The sequence below is a fragment of the Rhincodon typus genome, chromosome 2 (assembly GCF_021869965.1).
Source record: "Rhincodon typus isolate 14 chromosome 2, sRhiTyp1.1, whole genome shotgun sequence".
NCBI classification, from domain to species: domain Eukaryota; kingdom Metazoa; phylum Chordata; class Chondrichthyes; order Orectolobiformes; family Rhincodontidae; genus Rhincodon; species Rhincodon typus.
The window spans coordinates 122,852,653-122,875,113 of record NC_063333.1 but is presented as its reverse complement, the minus strand read 5'-3'; the positions used below and the strand labels follow the sequence as shown (position 1 = coordinate 122,875,113).

At 41.0% G+C, this 22,461-nt stretch overlaps 1 protein-coding gene across 1 annotated transcript in view; it reads left to right on the top strand.

Annotated features, from left to right (window-relative positions):
* LOC109914884 (doublecortin domain-containing protein 2-like) overlaps window positions 1-22,461 on the top strand; it is a 173,971-nt gene that overhangs the window by 15,977 nt on the left and 135,533 nt on the right. The window contains exon 3 of the mRNA XM_048612682.1: window positions 22,161-22,237. Within this exon, the coding sequence (XP_048468639.1) occupies window positions 22,161-22,237 (77 nt within the window). The remainder of the gene's footprint in view (window positions 1-22,160; window positions 22,238-22,461) is intronic.

Here is a 22,461-nt window from a genome sequence, read left to right as displayed (position 1 = left end):
GTCAAACTGTCATGTTATTTAAACAGGTGTCCATTCATCATTATATTTAAACCCCAACTACTACTTAAGCCAAACATTGTCAGCCTGCACTGTAACATCTTCATGGGTCAGTCCAGAGTTCACAATCTGGAGGAACTACTGTGTGGCCAAATTCCACCCCCAACTCCATTTACAAGTTTGCTGATGAAACCACTGCTGTAGGTCAGATCTCAAACAACTACAAGACAGAGTACAGGAAAGAGATTGAGTGCTTAGCAGCACAGTGTAAAGACAACCATGTCTCCAATGTCAGCAAAACAAAGGAGACTTCAGGGAATGGAGTGGAGGTCACACCCCTGTCTGCATCAGTGGAGCTCCAGGTTCCTGGGAGTGATGATTACCAGTAGTTTCTCCTGGTTCACCCATGTTGACATGATTGTCAATAAAGCACACCAATGCCTCTGGTTCCTTGGGTGGCTAAGGAAATTCAGCATGTCCACAAAGACTGACTAATTTTTATAGATGCACCATAGAAAGCATCTTATCTGGATGCATCACAGCGTGGTATGGCAACTGCCCTTCCCAAGACTGGAAGAAACTACAGAAAGTTGTGAACGCCAACCAGTCCGTCAGTCAAACCAACCGTCCAGCCATTGACTCAATCTATACTTCCGGCTGCCCCGGGAATGCAACCAGCATAATCAAAAACCCCTCCAACCCCTTTTATATTCTCTTCCACTCTCTTCTCTCAGGCAGACGATATGCAAGTTTGAATACACGTAGGAACAGATTCAAGAACAGCTTCTTCCTGCTGTTATCAGACTTGCACCATAGGAAGGATGTACTGCACTGGAGAGGATACAGAAGATATTCACCAGGATGTTGCCTGGGATGGAACAATTCAGCCTATAAAGAGAGACTAGGTAGACTTTTCTTTAGAGTAGAGAAGGCTGATGAGGTCATGATTGAGATGTAAATACTGCTGAGGGACATAGAAAGTATAGATAGTGAGAAACCTTTTTCCTTTACTAGAAGGGTCAACAATCCAGGGGGCACAATTTTAAGTAGGAGGTTATGTTTGATGACCTGCACTGACACTTTGGGCCGAAGGGCCTCTTTCTGTGCTGCAAAAACTCTATGATTCTATAAATGCTGCTGAGCAGTCTCACTGGCCCTGAAAATTACTTTTGAAGATTGCTGAATTTTTAATTTATAAACATATACTTTTAAAATAAAATGTATTTTTCTATGTTACTTTACATATTTCAGCTTCTACCTTTAGTCCTCTGTGCATGGCCCAATCATTTATACAATTTTCTGTAAAGCTGCATTAAAAATGTACAATGTGATTGGTTTTTACATTTTGGTTTGCTGTCTGTGAGAATACTCTAATGTGACTGGTTATCTTTCCTGCTTGGTAATATCATGTTCAGCAGATACTTAGAGAAGCTCTTTACAGGATGCAGAGCTGGGCAAATAAGTGGCAGATGGAATTCAACCCAGAAAAGTGTGAAGTGATTCATTTTGGAAGGTCAAATTTGAATGCAGAATACAGGGTTAATGGCAGGATTCTTGGCAATGTGGAGGAACAGAGGGATCTTGGGGTCCACGTCCATAGATCCCTTAAAGTTGCTACCCAAGTTGATAGGGTTGTAAAGAAGGTGTATGGTGTGTTGACTTTCATTGGCAGGGGAATTGAGTTTAAGAGCCGCGAGGTTATGCTGCAGCTCTATAAAACTCTGTTTAGACCACACTTGGAATATTGTGCTCAGTTCTGTTCACCTCATTATAGGAAAGATGTGGAAGCTTTAGAGAAGGTGCAGAGGAGATTTACCAGGATGCTGCCTGGACTGGAGGGCAGGTCTTATGAGGAAACGTTGAGGGAGCGAGGACTTTTTTCATTGGAGCGAGGATGGATGAGAAGTGACTTGATAGGGATGTACAAGCTGTTGAGAGGCATAGATAGAGTGGATAGTCAGAAACTTTTTCCCAGGGCGGAAATGACTATTACGAGGGGGCATAACTTTAAAGTGATTGGAGGAAGGTACGGGGAGATGTCAGAGATAGGCTCTTTACACAGAGAGTGGTGTGTGTGTGGAATGCGCTGCCAGCAGTGGTAGTGGAGTCAGATACTTTAGAGAGTTTTAAGTGACTCTTGGATAGGCACATGGAGGATAGTAAAATGTAGGGTATCCAAGGTAGATTGATCTTTAGTAGGTTAATAGGTCGGCACAACATCGTGGGCCGAAGGGCCTGTACTGTTCTATGTTCTATGTTCTGAACGAACCTCTCAATTGTTACTGTTGATTTCTCTCTCTCTCTCGTTCTGCACTCTGTTCTGCTACCCTGATGCACTTTGTATGGTATGAGCTGCCTGTAGACCATTGCAAAACAACACATTTTTTTACTATCTCGGTACATGTGACGACAATAAATTAAATCAAAATGTACAGCAATACTGAAAGAAAGTTATTGACTTTCTGTGCTCAGCAAGGGTAAGTACCACCCATCTTCTCTCTGCTACCTCACACTAACTCTAACTTTGCCATTGCACCCACATCTTACTGAGGATCATGGTCTATTATTTGCAGTATCTTCCCTCAATGGCTCTCACCTGCCCCCATTTCCCAGCTACTAATCTTTCCTGCAAGACCATTTCGTACTCCCTCACCTGGGACATCTCAGCACCTTTGGTAATAACCATCCCCATGAATTGACCATAGTTACTCCTTTGATTGTTCGTTACTGTCAAACATGACAAACTGCCTGGCTATCTGTCTATACTAAAAGACAAGGCAAGGCAAAGATGCTGTGAGCATCAAAGTAGGTGCAAAGTGAATGAGCGCTATGAAAGCAAGCTGAAAGCCCTGAGATGCACCCTGTTCTTGTGCATGAATGAGTGCCTGTCCCCCTGCACAAGGCGGCCTGGCAGCAGCATTGCATTGAAAGGTCAGTGAGCTCCAAACCTAGAGGACATCAAAACTTTCATGCAGTAACTGCACAACAGTGGTGAAGATAATGAGTTACAATAGAACCAAAAGTACCTTGCTCATCCATATCTGCAGGTTGCCTCATGGGAAACTAAACAGCCTTGTGAAGTGTTTTGTGTGAATCTTTGTATTGTTTTTCTTTAATTATTGAGTGCTACGGAATAGCAGTACAGTGCTGGCACTTGAGATTATTTAATCTGAAAGGACATGAATTTATCGCGCATTTTAAACTGCTTTATGTTATGCTAACCACCTGACTCTGTTTGTGCTCATCATAAACTCTCACTCAATTAATACATGTTCAATTACCTGGAATTATGCAGGAAAATAAATGTGTAAAATTTGAAGAAATTGGAAATAAAAAAGATGACTTATTAAAAGTTCTTTATCCAATCATCTATTCTAAAACATTTTGATATTATTTAAAATGGCTTGTTTTCTTGATAACTCAAAGTTGTTTTAACACTTTTCTGCCTTGATCTGGCCGGCTGTAATTTTTAAATCTACAAATGCCACAATAAACCAGCAATGTCCTCTTCAAATATTGAGATAAAGCTGTGATCAGGATGAGTTAATGTAGCAAATAGGGCCCTCATGATCCTAAATCCTGATTAGAGAAATTGTGACGGGCAAAAGCTGCCAGGGAGAACGGAAATGGCTAGGAGGGGTCCAGTATGGCATTTTATTTAAACTTGGGTGTTTCCTGTGGGTCAGCAAGAGCAGGTTTCAGCTCCATGACCCTGCAGAAAGTTGAGATGTCATTGTCCTGAGCATTTCCAGGGTAATAAATGGAAATAATTTGCTCAGACTCTTGTTTGCTTTTATTCACAGAAAGTATGTAGAAACAGTACATGTGCAAATTGTATTTGAAGGAAATTGAAGACAAACTTTAAACAGAGATTGGTGTGCTGGGGAGGTTGGGGGTTGGGGGGTGGTGGGGTTGAAATTTGCAATTGTGTCAAAATAAGCATGGTAGAAATATCTGTAAGGTAGCCTTTCCAAAAAAAAACTACTTGCGTATTGTATCTGAATTTATGGAGAGCTAAAATCAGATATAAAAACATAGCCATATGTGAATGAAACCCTTCAAGGTTTGACAGAATCACTGTAAATGCATACACAATTGCTTTTTGCTCTTTCAAAAATAAATTGCATATTTAATGAGCAACAGGCATAACGTTTCTGGAATTCCTTTCCTAACAACAGATTATACCTACACCACACAGGGTGTAGCAGTTCCAGAAGACAGCTAACTGACTTCGGAGCAGTTTGTGATGGGAAACAAATTCTGGCCTTACCAGTTGAACTCTCAATCATTGAAAGAATTTTAAAACAATCTGTAATACAAATCCTCCATTCAAAAATGTAAGCGCTTCCACAAAAATTGAAACCTGCCAATCTCTTGAACTCTGAGCCATCCGTGCACAACCAGTATAAAAATCTATCCATCATACACAGAGGCTCCTATTTATCCAATTACAGCCAATGAATCCCCTGCTGAGCCATCTCTTTCTCCACGTGGTTGAATATCTCAAGTCCCCCAAGGATCTTTCCTTGGTCCCATCCTATTTTTCATTTGTATGTTTCACTTTAACAAAATCATCAGGAAATATTTTGTACCGTGGTGCTTACTGTATCTCACCAACCGTTCTTTCCATCCTTCCAATATCTCTTAGTTGCTTATGATGAGCAGAAATGTCCTCCAGCTACTTTGTGGGAAAGCTGAAACCATTGTCTTTGGACCTGCCACAAGCTGCATTCCTAACTAATAATGTCATCTTTATCTGAAGCTGAGTCTGTTTGTTCTTAACATTGATTTTCCAATGCAAGCTTTTGACCATCCACATATACTATTACTAAGACTGCCTGTCTATGCTTTTGCCTTGGCTCAATGGTGTCGAAATTTTCTCTATTGCATTATAACCTCTGGGCATGTCTATTTTAATACATTCCTACCCGGCTTCCTATCTACTATACTACATAAACTCGAGCTCATTTCAAAACTGCTGCCTCTATCCTAACCCCTGAGCTAAATCCCATTCACCATTCACCCCTGTGCTCACTGACATACATTGGCTCTGGGTTAGCAATGCTTCAAGTTTTTAAAAAGCCTTATCTTTGTTTAAAAATCTCACATGCCCTCATCCCACTCTATCTCTGTAATCTCTTCCATCCCTACTGTTGAGTGATGAGGCAAACGCCAGAAATATACATACTGACATAGTAATTATGTAAGAGCCATATGAGTAGGTAAAAAGATATGGAAGGGAGCTGAAGATCTATCTGTGCATAAAAAGATCATGGACATGAATGGCATACTTTTGGGAGACTAAAATGACTGCAATAAAATGAGAGGCACTGGAATAAACAAGAAGAATCAACGAAGCCTGAAGGTTAAGAAGTACTGAAAAATGTCAAAGGCTCACTGAGACGTATGGAACATCATGGGAGTGACAGCAGCAGAAAAGCAGACAAATGGACAGGAGGAAGAAATGAATCTGGAGATTGAACAGGAGTGAAGAAAAATCCAAAGCCATGTACAATGGGGCTGGTACAGTAGCAGATGTAGGAACGGTTTCAGGAACCAGAAGCATAGAATCTAATCTACCACTCCCGGCAATGTTCCAGAAGCAATGAAAGGACCAGCATAAGTGCAGGAAAGCGGGACAACTGGAAGTAAACATTCACCAGGTGGCAGCCAGCTTCAGGCTTGGACAACGAAGGCCAGAAGGACCAGGTCAGCATATTGCTTTATGTTGTGCCCCTATCTATTGTTGAAAATCTATTAGCAAGATAGCATTGAGATTATAGCTTTATATGAACTGACACGATGGACATTTTGACTTGTATATTTCAGCTTTCATTGAAATGTAATGATTGGATTGGTGGAGTTTAATAGAATAAAGCAAAGATCAGGTAAAGCATGAATGGGTTATTAAAGATCTCTTTGGGATGATGGAGAAGTCTGCTTTTGAAGGGTTGAAGGCAGAGTTGATTTGTAATTGGATTGTAGTTGGGGTTGTAGATGAGTCACTATTGAACCTTTTGCAGGCTAGGCAAAATTTTACCTTGGAGAAAGCGGTTCTAAACATGAGGCAATCAGAACTTGGGGGAACTGTACTGAAAACAAAAAAATGCTGGAGATCACAGCAGGCCAGGCAGCATCCATGGAGCAAAAGCAAGCTTAAGTTTTGAGTCTAGATGATGAAGAATTTACCCTCTCTTTGCCCATGCATAGTTAATATACTATTATTTTTCCTCACTCCTGTGATGCCTTATCTTCTGCAGCGCAGCACAAAAAGCCTTGGTTAAAATAAAAATGTGAATCTAGCACACCTACAGAATTTCAACTTGTCACTTCCCTAAAGAACTGCAGTGAATATGCTAATAAAAACCTTCTGTACATCCACAATGACTCTCCCTTGCCAGGATATATTCAAACTAACGCTCGCACTACGCTGTAGGTTTCAGGGTCCCATTCATCACATGCTGACAGATCCCTGTCCTATGTTAGGTACTACATTCATAGTTGAACTGTTTATTTTTCCTTCCTAGTCTCATTATCTTATAATTTTCCCAAAAAATACCATTTTCTGCTCATTGCCCTTCCTTTCAAACTTATTCAGATTTCCTAACATTTGTGTTACCTCTCACTTGTTGTTTGAAACCACTCCAAATTGAAGTATTTTGCAAATGTAACTAGTTTTGCCATTATTTTAGGGCTGTAAATCATTTTTCTACATTTTAAATTGCAATATCATACACACTGATTCATATAATGTTCTGCCTTCTGTAATTTAGTGGTTTCAGAGGCTCATCTCTTATTCAATGCACTCTTACCTTGTGCAGCACAATAACAAAAACCTTGATGAGTATCTGTGGAACTGCTATGTTCTGCTGTCACTTCTTCCCCAACAAATGCCAATAAATTTGCTAATTAAGATCTCCCTCCCTCAATTTCATGTTGACTGCCTCTTAGTATGCTTTACTCAATTTGGATGTTTCATGTCCCCTTGTTCAATGTGTCTTCTGGGGAATATATTAGAAGATATATTGTGGGCTACAACAAAAACAGAGATTGCTGGAAAAACTCAGCAGGTCTATGGAGAGAAATCAGAGTTAATATTTCTGGTCTAGTGACCCTTCTTCAGGGGGCTTATGGACTTACTGGGTGATAACTCTACAGATCCATGTTGTTTTTAAGGAAGACGAGCCCTAAATTAATTTTTAAAATCTCCGTCCAAGTCTGGTAATGGAGCTAATTGCAGCATCCTGCTGCCTGCTATCTCTTGCTGAGGTTGGCTAATTAGACATTGTCTGGAGTCTGAACCTAGGAGAGCTTTGGCCAGTCTAGTTCAGTGTTGCATCACATGCTGCATCACCCCTTCAACAATCAGAGGAAACAGGTGACTCACAAATTAGATCTTTTGACACATTAGCATGAAATTGGATTATCAGAGTTGAACGCATTTTCTGGTTTGATACTATAAAGTTATGACTATTCCCTCCTCAAACCAAATATATTTGCTGCTCAACTTTTATAAGGGTTTGAGGTGGGGTTTGGAAAGCTATCTCTTGACAAACTCTGATCAAATAGTTGTTTTTGTAAGGATGATAATTTTATCCATTATACTGCTGACTGCTTGGAAATTGATTATTGGTTCAATGTCTGATTTATTAGAAAATAGATACACTACTAACAATTAAAACTGTATCACTTGGCTGTTAATTGTATTCAGATGAAGAATTTTAATTGGGAACTCACTGGTCGTCTATGTAGGAATAAACTGAAATGGGTGCAAAGTATACATTGTATAATATGTGCAATTCCAAGCTACGGGTAATAATTTGAGTTTAACGTTCCATCTTTCAGCATCTGGCTATTGTAATTTTGACATTAAGCTTTTCAGTCGTTTAAATGTTTAACGAGATTTAAAAATTGCTATTCTGTATGAATTATCATATGGCTGATAAAAGAAATTTGTCTTTCTCTTTAGTGATAAAGGCTTGGATAGAGGGCAATCTGTTAAGTGTGTACAAGAAAATATTCTGATTCAGTATGTGGATGCATCTACTAGAGAAGGTGAAGTTTTGCACCTACTCTTGGGAAATAAGGCAGACCAGGTGATTGTGATGTCAGTGGGGGAGCACTTTGGGACCAGCGAATGTAATCCTATTAGTTTTAAAACAGTGATGGAAAAAGATAGACTTCATCTAAAAGTTAAAGTTCTAAATTGGAGGAAGGTCAATTTTGACAGTATTAGGCAAGAACTTTCAAAAGTTGATTGGGCATGGATGTTGGCAGGTAAAGGGATGGTGGAAAATGGGAAGCCTTCAAAAATGATATGACCAGAGTCCAGAGACAGTATGTTCCTGTTAGGGTGAAGGGCAAGGCTGGTAGGTGTAGGGAATGCTGGATGACTAGAGAAATTGAGGTTTTGGTCAAGAAAAAGAAGGAAGCATATGTCAGGTATAGACAGCAGAGATCGAGTGAATCCTTAGAGTATAAAGACAGTAGGAGTATACGTAAGAATGAAATTAGGAGGGCAAAAAGGGGACATGAGATAGCTTTGGCAAATAGGGCTAAGGAGAATACAAAGGGATTTTATAAATACATTAAGGACAAACGGGTAGCTCGGGAGAGAATAGAGTCCCTTAAAGATCAGCAAGGCCACCTACGCGTGGAACTGCAGGAGATGGGGGAGATACTAAATGAGTATTTTGCATCAGTCTTTACTGTGGAGAAAAGGGAAGATATAGAATGCGGGGAAGTAAATAGAAACATCTTGAAAAATGTCCATATTACAGAGCAGGAGGTGCTGGGTGGCTTAAAACACATAAAGGTGGTAAATCCCTGGGACCTGATCAGGTGTACCCTGGAACTCTGTGGGAAGCTAGGGAAGAGATTGCTGGGCCCCTTGCTAAGATATTTGTATCATTGATAGTCACAGGTGAGGTGCTGGATGACTGGAGGTTGGCTAACGTGATGCCACAATTTAAGAAAGGTGGTAAGGAAAAGCCAGGGATCTATAGACTGGCAAGCCTTGCATCAGTGATGGGCAAGTTGTTGCAGGAAATTCTGAGGGACAGGATTTACCTGTATTTGGAAAGGCAAGGACTGATTAGGGATAGTCAACATGGCTTTGTGCTTGCCATATCATGTCTCACTAACTTGATTGAGTTTTTGAAGAAATAACAAAGAGGATTGATGAGGGCAGAGCGGTGGACGTGATCTATGTGGACTTCTGTAAGGTGTTCGACAAGGTTCCTCATGGTAGACTGGTTAGCAAGGTTAGATCACATGTAATACAGGGAGAACTAGTGATTTGGATACCGAACTGGTGCAAAGGTAGAAGACAGAGGATGGTGGTGGAGGGTTGCTTTTCAGACAGGAGGCCTGTGACCAATGGTGCGCCACAGGACCAGTGCTGGATCCACTGCTTTTCATCATTTATATAAATGATATGGATGTGAACATAAGAGGTATTGTTAGTAAGTTTGCAGATGGGACCTCAAAATTGGAGGTGTAGTGGACAGTGAAGAATGTTATCTCAGAGAACAATGGGACCTTGATCAGATGGGCCAATTGGCCGAGGAGTGGCAGATGGAGTTTAATTTAGATAAATGTGAGCTGCTGCATTTTGGAAAGTCAAATCAGGGCAGGACTTATAACTTAATGGTAAGGTCCTGGGGAGTGTTGCTGAACAAAGAGAACTTGGAGTGTAGGTTTCTTGTTCATTGAACATAGAGTCACAGGTAGATAGGATAGTGAAGCAGGCGTTTGGTATGCTTGTCTTTATTGGTCAGTGCATTGACGAGAGGAGTTGGGAGATCATTGTTGAGGCTGTACAGGACTTTGATTAGGCCACTTTTGGAATACTGTGTGCAATTCTGGTCTCCCTGCTATAGAAAGCATGATGGGAAACTTGAAAGGGCTTAGAAAAGATTAACAAGGACGTTGTCATTGAGTCCATTGAGTGCTGTTACTACATTTTAAGACTGTGTTTACTGTAAATCTTTGTAGACTTTTAAGGATTGCAATCAGTCTGGGAAACTATCATATTTCAAAAATTCCTGATCTTTTGAAACAATCTAGCTAGCATTCCTCTACTGAAACAATGTATTAGAGATTAATAAAGAAATAATCTCTCAACCATGTCCTTTTCATTACAGAATTACACTCAATTACGCCTCCCAGTGTGGTGATAAAATTATTAATTTGACAAGCTGTTTGAAAGTATAAGTCTCAGTGAACATGGGTATGAAGTTTTAATTTGTCATGCATTAAATGAACTGTATTTTGTTTACATTTTGCTTTCTGTTCTGGATAATTATCTTTTATCAGCCACCCTTTGGCATTGATCACAGTGATCTAAAAGGTTCTGTGCAGGATGGGGCTAGAAATAAGACACAGGTAATATATGAAAAGTGATAGGCGGGAAAAGAGCTACTGCCAATCTGGCTTGAACCCTATAATTGTGATGCATTGCAATGCAAAATACACGAAACTTACACTTCCCTCTCCATTCTGCAATTTAATCTTTGGAGAGGTAAAAACCTGGCTTTAAAAACCTAGGCTAAATCTTAAATTCCTCTCTGACCCCCTTAATAATCACAATTAGTCCAAGAGACCTCTATGACCTCCAATTTTAATGTTATTTGATGTGTATGCTTCCCTTGGTACAATCTGTTCTCTGCCTTAGCAAGAAACTGGTCCAGTTTTAGCTTGAATGAATCCAATGAATAAACCTTCACTGCATGAATTGGCATTGTATTCTCTGGGAAAATGTGGAGAAGTACCATTATCTTGATTTCCCATCTGTTCTACAGTGATAAATGCCAAGAAATTTTAAAACATAGGCTTAAATCAATTTGCATCCTTCCTTCGTTATCAAAATTTCTGCAACTGTGCTCAGCCTTATCAAAATTTTCTACTTTCCATAATGTTTAATTCCAACTTTGGGCTGGTATTTGCTGAGTTGGGAGGCGTTAAAAATGGTAACGGGGCCTGACTGAAATTTCCACCCCGTTCTCTTTATGAGCAGTTTTTGTTGATAAAGAATTAAGGGTGCAGTTGGCTAGCCTGTACCCAGCAATCTTCCTCTTGCTGACTGAGTTGTAGGTGTAGCTATTTGAAACAACCTGACCATTTTGATCCAGTTGGGGCTGTTTGAATAGTAATGTGGTTTGCAACCTTGGTACTTCTAGAGGAGTTGTGAACAATGTGGAACCCTAGTTTTGAGGCACCAGCCAAAATGAGCCATTCAGCATTTCCAATGAAATGTATTGTCTCTCTTGCCTTCTCAGAAAGCTTTTGTTTTTCTCAATTGTAATCATTCATAGTATTAATTTCATAAGTCTTATCCACTTTACCCTTCTCCAAATAAACACATAGGCATGAAGAAAAATATATCAGAGAAAAATTAAGTAACAGATATGTCAATCAAATAAATCTTGCACTGTCCTTCATGCTTTATAAACATTGACTAATCCACTTAGTTCTATAGGCTTTCTTGGAGGTCAGCCAGGCATTCATAAGATGGCCATCTGGCAACTTCATCAACAGAATACACAAATATAACGTAAGGACAAAACAATGGATACAAGCTGGAAGTAGACCATTAAACCATTGAAACTGGTCCTCCAGTAGAATAAAATCCATAGTTGATCTGATTGTGGCCTTTACATTTTTTTTCTTCCTGTTTTTCCCATAATCTTCAACTTGCTTGCTGGTTTCAAAAATAATCTGTCTAACTCCGTCTTGAATATATTCAATTATCAACCTTCACTGCTCCCTGGAAGAGAATTCAAAAAGTTAACAAGTTTGGGAGGGAATTCCTCCTTATGTCCATCTTACATGGGTGACCCATTATTTTTAAACAGATCTCCCTAGTTTTCGATTCTTCTAAGAGGAAACATCCTCCCAATATGTACCCTGTCAAGGCCCCTCAATCTTATATATTTCAATAAGGTCACCCTTCATTCATTTAAACTCCAATGAGTATAGGCCCAACCTACTTAACCTTTCTTCAAAGGACAATACCTTCTTCTCAGGAATCAGCACAGCAAACTGTCTTTAATTTTAGCTCATGGTGTGTGGATATTGCTGGCTATACTAGCATGTATTGTCTATTCTGAATTGCCCTGAAAAGATAGTGGTGAACTATCTCCTTGACCTCCTGCAATCCATGGAGATGTAGATTCATGCACAAAGCTGTTGGAAGGGCATTTCAGGATTTTGACCCAGTCACAGTGAAGGGACAGCAATATAGTTCCCACGTCAGGATGGTATGTGGCTTGTGGTATCTTGCAGTTGGTGGTGTTTCTGTGTCTGCTACCCTCCTCCTCCTCCTAGCTGGTAGAATTCATATGTTTGAAAGGTGTTGTTGAAGGAGCCTTAGCACTGAAGATGCATTGCAGCAACTTGCTGTGAACTTTTTAAATGGAGAAAAGCTGTAGAAAGCTGCAACACTAAAGGACTTGTCGGTACTTGTGCACAAAACACAAAAAGCTAGCAAGCAGCAGATAATCAGGAAGGCAAATGGAATGTTGGCCCCGTATTTTAATGGGATTGGAATATAAGATTAGGGAAGTCTGACTGCAACTGCACAAGGTACTGGTGAGATCACATCTGGAGTAGTGTGAGCAGTTTTGTTCCCCTTAATTAAGGAAAAATATTATTTCATTGGATGTAGTTCAAAGAAGGTTTACTGGGCTAATTTCTAGTATGGAGGCATTGTCTTATGAGCAAAGGCTAAGTAGGTAGGGGCTCTACTCATTGGAATTTAGAAGACTGAGAGGTGATCACATTGAAACGTGTAGCATTCCTAAGGATGTTGACAGGATAAATGCTGAGAGGATGTTTCCCTGCATGGGAGAGTCGAGGACCAGAGGGCATAGCCTCAGAATTAAGGTGTACCAATTTAAGACTGAGATGAGGAGAAATTTCTTCTCTGAGGATTGAGAGTCTTTGGAACTCCTTGCCACCAAGAGCAGTGAGGCAGACTTCTTGTCTATATTTAAGGCTGACTTAGATTCTTGATCAGTAAAAGAATCAAACGTTACTGGGAAGGGCAGGGAAAAGGATATGAGGAATGTCGGATCGATCATGATCCTAGAGAAATGGCAAAGCAGGCTTGAGGCTGTTGCTGTTTCTTATGGTCTTAACTTTTTCTGAACTGTTTGGAAAACAGGTCTATCCATCCTTAAGTAAGGAGATTAAACCTGTATGCAATCCTACACCAGGTGTAGTGTTATTATGCTCTCTGCAGCTGCAACAAGACATTTAATACTTCAGTCCCCTTGCAAGTAAGGCCAAAATTCCATTTGTTTTTCTAATTAGATGCTGTATCTGCATGCTAACATTTTACGATTGCATTTTCAAGTTGGGGCAGCACGGTGGCTCACTGGTTAGCATGGCTGCCTCACAGTGCCAGGGACCCGAGTTTGATTCCACCCTCGGGTGATTGTCTGTGTGGAGTTTGCACATTCTCCCTGTGTCTGCGTGGGTTTCCTCTGGGTGCTCCAGTTTCCTTCCACAGTCCAAAGATGTGCAGTCTAGGTGGATTGGCCGCACTAAATTGCCTATAGTGTCCAGGGATGTGTAGATGGGATGGGTCTGGATGGGATGCTCTGAGGGTCGGTGTGGACTTGTTGGGCCAAATAGCCCCTTTTCACGCTGTAGGGATAACAATGTCCTGCAGCTTTCCTAATCTTCTCACTGAAGTGGACAGGTTTACACTTTCCCATATTATACTTCTTCTACCAGATGTTTGTCCAGTCATTTAATTTCTTTATATCCCTTTTGCAAACTCTTAATATTCTGCATGTAACTTGCTTTCCCATTTATTTTATAGCATCAGCAAACTTGACTACCATATAGTCTGCCCCAATTATAAAGAACTGGGGCCCCAGCACTGATCCCTGCTGTACTCCATGAGTTACAGTTTGCCAACCTGAAAATTATCTATTTATCCTGTCTTCTGACTAGCAAATTTTTTTTAATGTATACATGCTAATATATCACCCTTAAGACTATGAACTCTTACCTTGTGATAACCTTTTATGATGTACCATATTGAATGCCTTTTGGCAATCGTTTACACCAAATCTAAGGTTCCCTTTTATCCACATCCTCAAAAACTCTAGCAAAACAAAATTGACTCTCCTTGACCGTATTATGATTTACTAAATGACATGCTGCTTCCTCCTCCATAATGAATTCCAGCATTTTCCCAATTATAGGTATTAGAATGACCAGCTAAATTTCAGGGCAATACAATGAACCTGGTATCTCTGGCTGAGGGACCGGTGCAAAATAGGCAAGGCAAGGCAAGGCAATGCATTGCTGTAAGCATCCAGGTAGGCTGAGTGAGTGCTAAGAAAGCAAATGAAGATCCTGGAGATGCTGCTGGATCCAGTCCATGAGCTAGGTGCGTATCTGTGAATCCAAAGTTCCTTGCTGCAGCACTACAGTGATGGTTGGTGGTCCAGCCTGATGTGCAGAATTGAAGTACAGTAGTGTCCTGTAAGTGGATTGGAGATTGCCATAAGAATTGTTAAAGGCTGGCACATGTTGAATACCAATGTTCGTCATAGAATAAAGAACAGTACTGCATAGGACTAAGCGCTTTGGTCTGCAAAGCCTGTGCTGTCACATGATACCTTTCTGCATCGTCTGTATCCCTCTGATTCCTCTTGTATCTGTTAAGATGCCTCTTAAATCTTGCTACGATCTCCTCTGGCAGTGCTTTCCAGGCACTTACCAAACTCTGTATAAAATGAAAAACTTGCCTCTTATATCTTTAAACTTTTCCCCTTTTACCTTAAACCAATAAGCCCTGTAAGTGACGTTTCTAGCCTGGGAAAAAAACTTGAACTATCCATTCTATCCATACATCTTAATTTTTTAAACTTCTATCAGGTTGCTCCTCAGCCTGTGATATTCAGGTGAAAACAAAACAAATTTGTCCAATCTTTCCTGGTAGCTAAGGCCCTCCAAGCCAGGCAATAACCTGGTAAACCTTTTCTGCACCTTGTCCAGAGTCTCCACATCCTTCTGGTAGTGTGGCAACCAGAACTGTACATAATATTCCAAATGTGGCCGAACTAAAGTACTACACAGCCACAGCATGATGTCAAGTTTTATACTCTATTTTCTGATGAAGGTAAGCATGCCATATGCCTCCTTGACCACCTTATACACTTATGTTATCAGTTTCAGGGAACTGTCAACCTGTGCGTCTAGATCCCTTTATATGTTAATGCTTCTGAGGGTTCTGTCATTTACTAAATACTTTCCTCCTACTTTGGACCTTCTAAAATACATCACCTCACATTTATCCAGATTAAATTTCATCTGCCAATTCTTTGCCCGTGTTTCCCACTACCTATATCCTGTTGTATTCTCTGGCGATCCTCCACCACACTATCCACAGCTCCTCAAATCTTTGGTTAGTAAGTTTTGCAGATGACACAATCAAACCACCTATACTCTCTTCCAAATCATTAAAACAGGGGTCCTAGCCCTGATCCCTGTAGAACACCACTGGTCACAGATCTCCAATCCGAAAAGTACCCTTTCACTGCTACTGTCTGAACTTTATGACCAAGCCAGTTCAGTATCTGTTTTACTAGTTCACAGTGGATCCCATTTGACTTCACTTCTGTATCAGCTGGCTATTAGGGACCTTGTCAAAATTCTTGCTAAAGTCCATGTCGACAACATCCACCATCCTCCCCGTTTTAGTCCTCCTAACTCCTAGTTTAAGTTCTTTCCTACTTTCTTTGTATTTTTCGAGGGCTCTGTCTTCAGTTTCCTACATCTTATGAATGCCTTTTTCTTTTTGACTTAGCTCTCAATTTCTCTTGACAATCCTTATTCATTTTGACAGGAACATGCTGGCTCTGAACTCTAATGAACTGACCTTTTGAAAGATTCCCACATGATGGATGTGGATTTACCCTCGAGGTGTGTGTGTGTGTGTGTGTGTGTGTGTGTGTGTGTGTGTGTGTGTGTGTGTGTGTCCACATGGCATGCCCTAAATGGTGTCCAAATTAGAGGTCCTTCAGAGAAAGTGCCAAGCTGGAGTCATTAGTTACGGACTCTGACTTCCATGCCCGGAATTTTCAGCATCTAAGCTTTGAGGTGAGACCTACAGTTAATAAAGTAGTTAGCAAGCAATAATCCCCCGTTTTAAAGGGTAACTTCCTATTCACTAGTTAGAATCTCTCACTTTGAAAGACTGAACTTCGTTGTTCTTGAAGCTGAGGTAGGCTGGAAGTCTCGTGCTATATTCTGCCAGAATTCTCTCCATAGCCCACGTCATTCATGCCCTGATAAGATTCTCGCTATGTACTTTTTGTTTTGCACTTATTGATTTCGTTTCTACTGTTGTCTTGTTTGATATTGTGTACTTGCTGAAGGTCAGCATTTGTTTATCTCCAAATTTACATCAGAAAATTTAGAGTCTATGATTTTACTTTATTCTGATCAATATATCTATTCAGTTATTCTTTAAAAGTAAAATGTTTTTGCTGTGAAGGCAATGTTACAAGTTTCATTGTCACATTTAATTTGAATTCAATAACTGTCATTGAGGATAAAGTTATGGTCTTCAAGCTCTATTTTTATGTTTCATGTTTGATACAGAAAAGCTTTTGTTCTAGCCATGCTAGAAATAGTTTATTAAGAATTCTTGTTATTTTCATTTGTCATGATGTGTAGGTGTCAGTGTTGGACTGGGGTGGACAAGGTCAGAAGTCACATGACACCAGGTTATTGTCTAACAGGTTTATTTGAAATTGCAAGATTTTGAAACACTGCCCCTATGTCAGATGAAGTGAAGAAAAGCACACAAGCACACAATTTATAAGCAAAGATATTAATTGGCAGAGAGGTCAACAGATCTCAACAAAATTGTGCGAGTGGGATGTCGATAGGATGAGTAATAAGTTTCTGCAGGTGATCAAAATTGTCAGACAGTGTGAGTAAAGTGTTAACAGCTGAATAGTTAGTGAAATGATGACTTATAATCCGATTAAATGAGGCAGAGAGATAATTACACAAATTAAAAATGAAGTGGTGCTGGAGACAAACCAAACGGCTGAGACGCATGCCGAGGGTCTAACCAAAGTAATAAGTGATCTTTAACTGTACAAACTAAGTAAGGTGGAGACATTGTTACAAGTTATCAAGGTGATGGTGTCAAAACAAGACAGTAAGGAAGATCTTACAAATACACAGAAAAGTATGGCAGGGTTACATGTAGCACGACATGAATTCAAGATCACGATTGAGGCCACCTTCATGGGTATGGAACGTGGCTATCAGCCTCTGCTCGGTGATTCTGTTTTGTTGTGTATCTCGTAGGCCACCTTGGAGGACGCTTACCTGAAGATCAGAGGCTGAAATCCCTTGACCACGATGTGTTCCCCGACTGGGAGAGAACGCCCCTCTCTGGCAATTGTTGCGTGGTGTCCCTTCATCCATTGTTGTAGCATCTGCATGGTCTCACCAATATACCATGTCTCAGGGCATCCTTGCCTGCAGCATAAGTGGTAGACAACACTGGCCGATGCACATGACTATCTGCTGAGTACATGGTGGGAAGTGTTCTCACGTGTGATGGTAGTATCCATGTCGATGATCTGGCATGTCTTGCAGAGGTTACCATGGCAGGGTTGTGTAGCATTGTTGTCGATGTTGTCCTGAAGTCCAGGGTAGCTTGCTGTGAATGATGGCCAGTTTAAGGTTTGGCAGTTGTTTGAAGGTGAGAAATGGAGGCATACAGATGATCTTGGTGAGATGTTCATCATCATTGATGACATGTTGAAGGCTGCAAAGAACATGGCATAGTTTCTCTGCTCCAGGGAAGCACTGTACAATGAGGGGTACTGTATCGATTGTGTCCTGTGTTTGTCAGCTGAGGAAGTAGTTGTGGTTTTTCGGTGTGGCGCGTCGGAATTGGCAATCGATGAGTTGAGCATCGTATCCCTTTCTTATGAGGGTGTCTTTCAGCATCTTTAGATGTTCTTCATGTTCCTCCTTGTCTGATCAGATCCTGTGTGTATGCAGAGCTTGCCCGTAGGAGATGGCTTCTTTAACATGTTTAGGATGGAAGCGAGAGAAGTGCAGCATTGTGAGGTTATCTGTGTGATTGCAGTAGAGTGCGGTACTCAGGTGTCCATCCTTGATGGAGATGTGTGGCTGAGAATGAGACTGATTCTGAAGAGTAGTCCATGGTAAATCTGATGGTGGGATAAAACTTGATATTGTTGTGTGGTCATTTCAGTGATTCCTTGCCATGAGTCCAAAGGACGAAAATGTCGTCGATGTATCTAGTGCATAGCATTGGTTGGAGGTCCTGTGCAGCAAAGAAGTCTTGCTCAAACTTGTGCATTGGGGTGCAAATTTGGTGCCCATGGCTGTTCCATGTGTCTGGATGAAGAACTGGTTGTTGATGGTGAAGACGTTGTGGTTGAGGATGAAGTGGATGAGTTGTTGGATGGCGTCTGGAAATTGGCAGTTGTTGGTATTGAGTTCTGAGGCTGTTGCAGTGATGCCATTGTCATGTGCAATGCTGTATAGAGTGCTGAAATGTCTTTTGTGACGACGAATGTTCATGGTTCAACTGGTCCATGGGTGCTGAGCTTCTGTAAGAAGTCTGTAGTGTTGTGACAGAAGCTGGGGGTTCCTTGCACAATGGGTTTCAAGATGCCCTCGACACAGCCAGAGAGGTTCTCAAACAGGATCCCATTGCCTGATATGATGGAACATCCAGGTGTGGTGGCTTTGAGTATCTTCAGAAGGTAGTAGAAGTCTCTTTTGTGAAATGCACTCTCATTCTGTGTACTTCTCGCATCGGAGACTTCTACCATCTACACCTCCATTTCTCACCTTCAAACAACCGCTAAACCTTAAACAGACCATCATTAGCAGTAAACTACCCAGCCTTCAGGACAACATCGACCACAACACCACACAGCCCAGCTACGGCAATTACTGCAAGACATGTCAATCATTGACATGGATACTACCATCACACATGGGTACATCACCCACCACATACACGGCAGATACTCGTGTTACTCGGCCAATGTTGCCTACCTCTTATGCTGCGGGAAAGGATGCCCCGAGGTATGGTATATTGGCGAGAGCATGCACAGGCTATGCCAATGGATGAATGGACACCACGCAACAATTGCCGGTCAGGCATGTTTCCTCCCAGTCAGAGAATACTTCAGCGGTCAAGGACATTCAGTCTCCAAGGCGGACTTTGAGATACACAACAAGGCAGCATCGCTGAGCAGAAAGTGATACCAAGCTCCGTATCCATGGAGACTGCCTCAGCCGTGATCTTGGGTTCATGTTGCATTACATGTAGCCCCACCACACTGTTCTGTGTATTTGTAAAAATCTTCCTTGTTGTCCTGTTTTGACACCATCACCTTGGTAACGTGTTATGATCTCTCTACCGTAATTAGTTTGTACAGTTCTGGGTTACTTGTTACTTTGGTTAGACCCTCGGCATGCAACTCTTATGCCTATCATGTTATTCTAGTCATTTGGTTTATCGCCAGCACCACCTTATTTTTAATTTGTGTAGTTATCTCTCTACCTTATTTAATCAGACTATAGGTCATCCCTTCACTTACTATTCAGCTGTTAACACTTTAATCACACTGTCTGACAATTTTGATCACCTGCAGAGACTAATTATTCAGCCGGTGGATGTTCCACTTGCACCATTTTTATGATTTTTTTGATCTCTCTGCCCATTGATATCTCTGCTTATAAATTGTGAGCCTGTGTGCTTTTCTTCACTTCACCTGACAAAGGGGCAGTGCTTAGAAAGCCTGTGATTTCAAATAAACCTGTTGGACTATAACCTGCTGTTGTGTGACTTCTGACCTTTTCATTTGTTGGTTAGACATCTGAAAGCAGCAGATCATGGTTTACTGCACGACTGACCTTCCATGCTGCTGGTCATAAACCTGCTTAAAAATCTTGCACACCTTGGAGCTGTAGTCTTGTGTCTTGAATTGCTTCAACCGATAGTGACTTGGTCCAGGAATCTGCATTTAAAATTGCATTCTAGCTCAAGGGTTCTGACATAGACATATGCCACCAGTAGAAAATATTGCAATACAGTTATGGAATATAAAATGCTATTTTACAGTTAACACTGATAATGCACAAAATTGTCTTGATTTCAGTACTTATGTTTCTGGAGGTTTGTGTTCAACTTTAGCTGAGTAGTGTTCATACATGCAAATTGTTTCCTTCTGTCTGCTGGGCCTGTACAGCAGGAAGTCCACGTCAGAATACCCTCCACCCTTCGCCCACCAGCTGAGGCACAAGCCTTGGCAAAGAAGCAGGATGCTGCTGAGTTTGCTCATGGTTGGCATTCCTGCCAGCTGGGTGTGTGCTGCTGAGCTCGTTGCTGAGCTGCAAGGGGTGATTCCATTGTCTCCAGGTGGGTTCTGGGAATAGTGATGGCTTCTGGGTGTAGTCCTGGGGAAGGAAAGAGAGAGGAGTGCTGTCAGGTGGTGCAGCGTTTGCAGGAGTTGGCTCTGTTTCTGCCTGGTCCTCTGGGGCTTCTTAGTTGTGGAGGTTGAGGGGCAGTGGGGTGTGGGAGTGATGGGGGAGCTTGCGATCCACGGTGCAGGCCTTGGGGAGTTGTGCAGCCTGAGAAGAAAGATCAAGTCTGTGTGAGAGAGAGAGCGACAGAGATTGTGCCAAAGTAGTGCCAACCGAGTTCCGAAGTAAACACCACAATTAATGTAGTAGATAATAAAGGGTGAATTGTGTGCGCATTACCTTGTGGTGGGGCGGGGGGGTTTGGGGGTGTGGGGTGAGTGAGGTCGGTGGTGTTTTGTGTTTGGGGGCACTGTAGGTGAATGACATTCACAGATTCTAAATACACATACCACACACAATATTTAACATACTTCACCCTGGCAAAAAATGAATTGCTGTCATCAAAAGGATTGTTTTCATTTATTGCTAATAGAGAGCTGATTCAGTGCTGAATGTGTCCTTTGGCTGATTTTATGACAGTGTGCCCACTCTACTATTATTACCTAATTAAATGCAGTCCCGTAAATGATTAAAAAAAGTGCTATATATATATATGAGTAACTTAACATCACAACCTCAAATAGCTTAGATATCATAGTCATTATGATGGCAGTAACTTAGTTTTAATAATGTAATATTTTTGACAGTCATTGCATTTTTATTCATTTGATTGCAGAACTAAATGGTGTGATTTTGTTCATCCTCCCTTAGAGATTGTAACCTAGAGATTTGGCTGCTGAATGCCCGTCAGCAGATAGCACCTACTTACTATTCTGCACTGGTAGTACATTTCCTGCCATTGAGGTTCAGGCCAAAACATTGGTGTGCAGTGCTTATGCCTGACACAGGTATTAGGACACGTATTTACACATATAAAGTGTCTAACACCTTCTTGAAACTCCTATTGCAAATCATCTCAAAACCAGACTTCCACGTGACCTATTACCTGATTTGCTATCCTTCCTTGTATGCTGCTCCTTCTTTCTTTGGAGCTCAATCTTCAAGTGAGCTGCCGCACATTGTAGCTAGCCAATTTCATGAAAATGAAGTTGAGGTTCTATACCAGGAGTGCCTTGGGCCTCACTACACTAATGCATGCACGCCCCCACTACCACCCAAATTTCTAAGTCCATGGGTTTGTGCATATATTGAGAGAGAGAAACCTTGTGAATTGTAAACCTGTTTTGTTCATACACATAGTACACAAACTAATTATTTTCCCCTAGTTATTAATTTTCAGGCCTGTATCCATGCACATACAACTGTTTCTTGGTTATTTTTTAATTGAATAATTCACATTCTATTTACTCTGGTTGTCTTCCCCAACCCAGTGATTACTGCATATATTTTAGGGGGGTTTATGGAATATTAAATGGAGGACAAAGCATATAGGCCTCAACTGCATGTAGATGGTATATTAGCAATATAATCTGTACTACGCACAGATACTATGCAGGTTTCAAGGATTAAAATACATTTCAGTACATTTTACACCAATTTTATAGTCATAATGAGCAAATTAAAAAATTGTAAAAAAATTTAAGAGTTTAACTGGAAGTCCTGAATCGGAAACCAATGTGACAGATGACATCCATATTTTCTTTGTTCAGATCAAGCCAGTTGCTCACAGCCGGATAATAGCATCAGCAAGATTTCGAAAGCCTACTCAAGAGCCGTGCATTATTTGGTGAGTACAGAACCAAGACTGTTTTAGAGTCATTGGTTCACTTGGAATAATATTGCATACAATTATCATACTCCATGGTTTGACGGTTTGCAGATGGATTGATAGTGCCAAACACATCTGACTTTTTTTCATGAAACTGTCATTTGTAGCATATGATTAGTGTGAGCACTAGATGTGACATCCGAAGCTAAATCACCACAATTTATTATATTTGTTTGCCGAAA